Genomic DNA, 7,346 nt, shown 5'->3' with positions numbered 1-7,346 from the left:
TTTAATTGCGAGTTAATGCACGACGAAGTTGCTGAAAACCATCTGAAGACTTTTCCAAATCCCATAAACACACCATCTTGAAAACGTCCTCAGTACAACTTTGGCGGGACGAACATGTTCCGACCAGTTGAGGACGTCCTTGGGTCGTCTTTGGTAGGTCGAAGACGTGTCGACCAGTTGAGGACGTCCTCAGGACTATGCGTGTTGTCTGGGTTAGGGCATTGTGATTTAAGGGATTGGAAGCCAGCATATTCGAAGTATGACTAATCAGCTTCCACGCACGTCACAACCCTGTTGTTTTTGCAAGAAAATGTTTCCAAGTTGCCTAGTTTAGGGAAGCAAGAGAGGAGAGGGGGAAAGGGGAGCAAGGGCTTGGGCAAACACGCATCAGTGAGTCACACACTAGCCTTTAGCGGCGTCAAGACCTGCTTACACCAAATAAACGAATTCGCTAATAAGCATCCCCTTTTCTATCAATTCTCCGGACAGAGGCTCTTCTTTTTCTAAACCGAGCTTCGATAAAATGTGGATGAAATGGCGTTTGACCAACTGTAGCAAACCCATAAAAGAGTGCACCAGTTGTCGGAGGAATTAGGGATCGGGGTAGGGGGGTGGAGATCAAACATATCAAACAAGAGTGGGACAGTGGCCACATTACGTCGAGAGAATAAAGGAGTGACAACCGTAGCGAATCCCGATACCTGGTGTGTCACGGGTTTCCCCGACGTGAACCCTGACAATCTATATGCACGGCATGGCAGTTCCTAGAACTGAACATGCTTGAGCACGCAGTCAGTCACTGGCTTAACGTGTGGCGGAATTGGCAGCACAAGCGGCTGCCACGTGGAGATACGGCGATCAAATCCTGTTGGCCCGGTCCTTTACCAGTCGTTCTTCCGGAAAGTTGCAGTTAATTAATTCTCTACCGTTATCGTTTGTTCTCGTTCAGAACATGTGTGAACATAGCTCGCGCACAAAGAGTGGCAGCGCGCTGCTTGTGGTTAGTCGCTCTTTTGTTGTCATCACAGAACAAACAGTTTTGTTTTGCTTAGTTGCACACACAAGTTTGCTGTATTAAACATTTGTTTTACGTTTCCACATGACTCTACACTTCCATGTGAGAATAGATCTCAATGGGTGAACTTGCAGCAGTGAGGTGGCACTACTTGTAGTAACTTGGGAGAAATTTCGGAGGCAAGTACTTCTCAAAGGTCAGAGTTGCCCCACTCTCCCTTGATGATTGAGGAAGACAACACGGTGATGAGAGACAAGTTTAATATCAACGACATAATGCAGAGGTTGGAAAGCCACATCCACCTGCACAAGTACAAAGAAGCGTGGAATATACTATAAAACTTTGACTACAAAAGCACTGAGAGGCACTTGTAGAAAAATGTGACATGCGCCCCATATACAAAATTGTTGGTGAACGAGGCCTTAAATTAACCACACACTCGCATCATTGCATACTTTGGAGCACACAATAAAGCTATCTCTTCCTATGCACATCACAGGCCATCTGCGTGAGGAAATCTTGCATAATTACTATGACAATAGCCTATACACTTCTGCCGCTAGATAAAAGGCATACCCGGTTATCCACAAAAATACTACTACCTAGAATACCTTAACAAGATCTGTAACAAACTACACAATTTCAATTGTAAATAACAACAACATGAAACTAGGTAAAAACTATACCAGACCAAAAACACAACAATGCCAAGATATGGTACAACCCTAATCCACCATTTTCCGAATTCCTGGTTTGAGTTTTTCGGCATAAAATTCCGTACAGGCGAGCATAAATATTCCTTCGAGCAACCAAGCTAGATCCCGTAGGCACCAGTGAGCTAGGGAGACCTAGATTCAGCTCCCAAAGCATCACTTTTGAGCCCATTGTGGCTTATCTTTTATCCCCCAAATTGGTACAAAGAAGTTTCTTCGCCCTTCCTTACTAATGGCACCCTCCTCGAGTTTCCTACTGAGGGATCCTCGAACCAGGTGTCTGACAGGAGGCACCAACTTTTTGGAAAGTGATGGATTACGCTGAGCCAGAACACTTTCTAGTCTTAAACACAATCCGCCCTTTCTCAGATTCAGACAGGCTTTTCGCGCTGCTGTCATAGCACCCATTAAATAAGTCATAGGCCACATCACAGATTAGTTTGAAAAGCAAACTATTTTCCACTGCAGCTCAGTGAAGTCGCAACTCTCTAGAATTATATAAAAGAAATCTGAAATGTACAGAAATGTACACATGCCTTTACTTTGTACAGCGAAAAATTAAGTATGGCAGAATGCATCAAGGAGCCACTGGAAACACTCTAGCTCTGTCATGGGTGACTGCTTGGCAGTGGCTGCCGGGAAGAGCAATCTGCTTAACCGAAAGATTTGTGTGCGCAAAGAGTTCCCAGTTTATTGTTCAAATTGACGACTTTAGGCCTGCAGTATGGCAAACGTGACACAGCACAAAAGAAAAGGTGAACTAATGCTGAAATTAACTCAGGTTCCCCTCATGTTGAGTCAATGGAACTTTGCCTCATAAAAATCCTTCTCGGATTTTCATGATACAAACAACTAGAAATGTCCCGTTCGCTCGGTTGCCGGTGAAAGAATAGATACCCACATTTTGTCAGGAGGGAATGCTCGAAGGGTACGGTAAAAAATTGGCAACAACTCTTCTAAAATTGAAGTCCTATAATGCGTGAAATGCAATATTTAATGGAGATTGCTTTAATTGTTTGGTGGACATTAAACAGTTAATCCGGGAGCAAAGACCCTATATTTTTTATAAATTTTGGGGAAGCTGAATTGGTGTGTCACGTGATCAGGGTGGGGGGAGGGGAAAAGGAAGACACTGGGAAAGGTTGTGAAAAGGTAAGTAGCGAGGAGGCCCAGTTTATTAGTTATAACAGTGGTTCTCAAATGGGGGTCCGTGAAGGCATTCTAGGGTATGTAAAGCCCTGCCTCATCAGTCAAGCACGGCAATACAAGTTTTGTTTTTTCCGATTATAAAGAAAGATTTTAATCTTCAGGCGAGTTTCCTCGTGTGTATGTCAATGAGAAAAGTCTACTTCACACTAACCCTCAGTTATATTCGTTTATTAAATCATTATAATTAACCTATACTTTTTTTCCCTTCCCCTCACCACGAACGGGTCTTCCATTATCTCCGCCGATTCACAGGGTGTCCACGAAACATCAATGGGGTAGAACCACTGAGCTAGAGAAAGAAAGAAAGAACAAGAAGACAAGAAGGAGCAAAGCACTGCCAGTCACCTGCCTGTGCGACTCAATTCAGCCAAGCTAGGGCTTTGGGAATTTAATCTCGTTTTGGCAACAGTAAGATGACGACACATTTTTACGTGATATGGCAATCTAAATTCTTTCGACGACTTCGCAACTGTTACAAGTTCGGTGACTATAATGCCCTTCTTTTTGAAATCCAGGGAACATCTAAGGCAACCTTCTGGCATGAACAGTGATGGGGTGGCCGGTGTTGACCAATGACGACATGCTCCATGGCGATGCTCGTGTTAAGGCACCATTCCGTTTGACTGATACGTTCAAAAGCACGGCCATCTGTTCTCAATCCGTTTGTGTACCCAAGCTAAGGTTTGCACCACCGTTTGAGTCATTTTTATTTGACCGAGCCGGTCGTTGCTTCCCGGCAACCACTACACTGAATGTCTCTTGTACCTCTGTTGGACGAGGGAAAACCAGGCAAAGTGCCCGTCGTCGATAAAGGCAAACACGCCCAAGTGCAGTGTGTCGGTGGCAAGCAGTTACCGTTCACAGAGCAAAATTACTACTGGTCCGCCAAGAAGAAAAGTACTGCTTGCAGATTCTGGGAAATTGAATGAAAGACAAGGGCATTATATCCGCAAGAGTGGTTCCACTCCTAGCCAGCATCCCACATGCTGCAGAATACAGTAAGCACCCTGAGTACCAAGATAGAAAAGCTTGGGATTGGTCTGCTTCAGGAGAACATGGGATGCGGGCAAGGAAAAGGATTACAGGCAGAGAGAAACAATGCAGCTTTAGCGATGCTGAAGGAGGCAGTGGAGCCAAAAAGTCATGAAATAATTAAAAATTATAATTAAACTTTTTACAGCTTGCGTTCATTTCGATGGTAGAATTGAACTCGGCCTTGCACGATCAACCGTTCAAAAGCTTCTAATGTTTTTATCAGGATACAGATTTTCACGTATGCTTGTCTTGTGTTACAGATGGTTGTGCCCACCTCTGGACGTCTCTTCCGAACAGAAAGCTAGAGGTGTAAACGGGGGGGGGGGGGGGGGGGGGGGGGTGTGAACATGCGCCGCTTGCACATGCGATCACTGACACCTCGTGGTACAACATTTCAGCGAACGTCAAACTAAAGGTTCATAATATAGGTTATGAGTCTTTTTTTTTTGTGGATTGTTTTGTAATGATTCAATACAAATTAGCCCACTTTTCAACACTTCCGTTGATTCCTAATGCACATTTTAAAAGCAAGACCGGTAAAGTGAGCAAAGCTACGATGCAGCAAAACTGAGTGGTAGGACGGGCAACTTGAGCAGCTGTTTGGCTGCAGTAAGGCAAAAAAAAAAAGCAATAACAATCACAATGTGCAGTGTCTAGTAAACAAGCCTGCCGCACTCGCTTGCAAACAATAACATCTGTCGTTAGGTCACATGCCTTCATATTTTGACCAAAAACAAAAATAATTGTCTGGGCAAAAATATAAAACCTCTTAAAATATATAAAACTTTTTTTTGGACACTGTCATACAGTCAAACACCTTTAAGATAAACATACCTTCTACGAAAATGGCCGCTTAAAAAAGAAAAAACAGGTTTGGGCGCATTCCTCATTGTTTCAATGGGTTACCACAACAATATAAGGAACTCCTGTCAATGAAAAGCTCCCATACTATGGCAGTCTGACAGTAATGGAACTAGTTCAAAGCCCATGCTAGCACACAGGGTTGCAATTAACCGGTCAAGTGCTGGCCGGTTTTCTCATAACCGCTAAAAGAAGGAGACACCTAACGGGCCAAGGAATCACTAAGAGCAGCTCTTCCACGTCCCCTGAAGTCAGTGTTCGACACATGGTGCAAGGTGTAGGAAGAGCTGTGGAATGAACTGTTCCTACTTTACACAGGTAATGCACCACTTCAAAAGCAGTGCCTGACCAGGCACCGACAGGGACCGTGTCGACTGAAACAACTATCTCTCTCGCCGATGCGTTCTACGCTGAACCGGTGCAGCACCAAGCGTGAAGGCATGTGAACCAACACGTCGCAAAAAGGCTCGACTCTATAGAGATTATTTCAGGATCGTCCACATAAAATTAGATAAAAATCATGCTGCACAATTTGAGCAGGTCATGGCTATACCTGTTGCTAAAAGGCGATCCAAAGTTTCCTGACCAAAAAGTAAACATCCATACAATGAGGTCCGATTCATGTAAAAGTATAGCGGAAAGACCACGACGCAGAGCTGCACCTTCAAGCGTGCCTGCCAATAAAAGCAACCTTTTGCGCGGCAAAATAAACTAGGGTGTGCGTCGCCGAGAATTCGAAAACTCCGTCCAAATGTCGCGCGAGCGACTGGGGCAAGGTGTGACAGTTTCCGAACCTCCACGTCTAATCCCTGCAATAAACCGCTAGACGCGAATGAATGCTGCATTAAAACGATCCGGCATAGAACAAACAAATGCCGCATTAAAACGATGCAGCATTTGTTTTTGCGCATATTCCCTTTTTAATCTTTGGAAATGTTTGAACTATTTCTAAACCCTGGACAGCATTTCAAGCTCACCGAATCCACCTACCAGTACGGCGCATGTAACATGTTTTCAACTGTTGTGTTTAGCATCCCGTCGCACCCGCGCGTTGAAGATGTTTCCAAAAGGGCGACAAACTGCGTCGTCGAACCTCCGCCACTGCGCCACGGCCAGGATTGCGTCTGTGACGGCGCGACAATTTTACGACGACGTCGGGGGGAAATGGAGGGACCACATTCGGGGGTGCGGTAAACACAACGGTCAGAGAACGCTCCGGGCACCATACTACCAACAACGTCTAGAAGCCGACACCGTGCAGATCTTTCAAACCTCTCCAGGAAACTCGGGGGCCCAGGGTCCGGCTGCGAGCCAGCCAAGTGCCCGGTGGAGATCCCGGAGGCTCATGCGGTTCCCGCCGCGCCGTGGGCGGGGAGGGGGCCGCTCAGAGGATGCTGGCCTGCAGAGACTTCGTGACCTGGTGCAGCAGCACGGACTGGCCAGAGGGTAGCTTGCTGAACAGGTCCTCGGTCACCAGCCTCCACAACAGGTGGCTCTGTCGGGAGAGCGCAGACTCAGCAACACGCGTGCAGGTGGCATGAGGCGGCACTGCACGAAGCAGTGCGGCAAGGGGAGTGGGAATAAGCGTGTGTGCACAAAGCACAGTGACGTGCAAGCGTCGTCTGCTAGGTCCTTTTGCTGACTGCCCACATCCCCTGTGGCGGATAGCTCTGCCAAAAGATGAGGAGCAGGGACAGCGTGATGTCGGCAGAACGGCCCGGCAGACGATGCTCGTGTACAAACATGCTTTGTGTGCACGCGCTCATTCCTGCCCGTAATGCCGCGCGCCGCTCCATGGTGCGATGCTGACTCGCCTGCTGGTCGACGTTCCCGCAATATTATTAAAAGCTCTCCATTTTTGTACATCCACTGTAACTGGGTCAGTGGCTCTTTAGATGCAGTGGCCCGACGGTGGTGGATCAGAAGGTTAATCCACCGTTGTCGGCTCAGCGGGAGAAAACACATTCGGCAAGAACGGTGTAAGCTGGACATCAATCCAAGGAGTGGCCTCTGCAGCATCCATGAACAACCTCCTCCATCAAGAAGGCTACAGTCAAGGGGACCGGCTGGTAGCAACAAAAAGCACCGAACCCCATTGATTTCGGTTCTTCTTTGTTGACGGGTGCAAAACTGCAGACACTTTTCACAATCTGGTCATCAGCACCTCTGTGTGTAATGGTGGCTACATGTCCTAAAGCCAAAACTTCGCAGTGTAAATCCAAAAGCTTAAAAAACAAGGCCAAAGAAGGCACAACATACTTGTATCAGGAAAGTCAATTGAGAACCATGCCTTTGTATATAACATGTTGAAGAAAAACATCTTTTGCAATACTTAAACACTTTCTTTACAGTAAGTTTTTAATGATTTTAAATAGAACTGTAAAATTAATTTTTTCAATACTACTATACAGGCTGTTTCTTTGCTTAATTAACAGAGTGCAATGTTAACTTTTTCCGAAAGTTCTGTGAAAACATTGTTTTCAGCTGCACAGTTTGTACCAAAAAAAAGTGAA

The 7,346-nt window shown here is 45.9% G+C and overlaps 1 protein-coding gene across 2 annotated transcripts in view; it reads right to left on the bottom strand.

Moving 5' to 3' along the window:
* Positions 1–1,258: 1,258 nt before the first annotated feature.
* The window catches only part of LOC8037077 (transient receptor potential cation channel subfamily M member 7), a 152,514-nt gene continuing 146,426 nt past the window's right edge, over positions 1,259–7,346 (bottom strand). For both annotated transcript variants that reach the window (XM_029967031.3, XM_040502655.2), the window contains exon 30: positions 1,259–6,328. In XM_029967031.3, the coding sequence (XP_029822891.2) occupies positions 6,218–6,328 (111 nt within the window). In that variant the 3' untranslated portion in view covers positions 1,259–6,217. The remainder of the gene's footprint in view (positions 6,329–7,346) is intronic.

Source organism: Ixodes scapularis, unplaced genomic scaffold (genome assembly GCF_016920785.2).
Source record: "Ixodes scapularis isolate PalLabHiFi unplaced genomic scaffold, ASM1692078v2 PGA_scaffold3__209_contigs__length_174095766, whole genome shotgun sequence".
In the NCBI taxonomy this organism is placed as follows: domain Eukaryota; kingdom Metazoa; phylum Arthropoda; class Arachnida; order Ixodida; family Ixodidae; genus Ixodes; species Ixodes scapularis.
The sequence above is the reverse complement of the archived record's forward strand: the minus strand, read 5'-3'. Positions and strand labels throughout refer to the sequence as shown.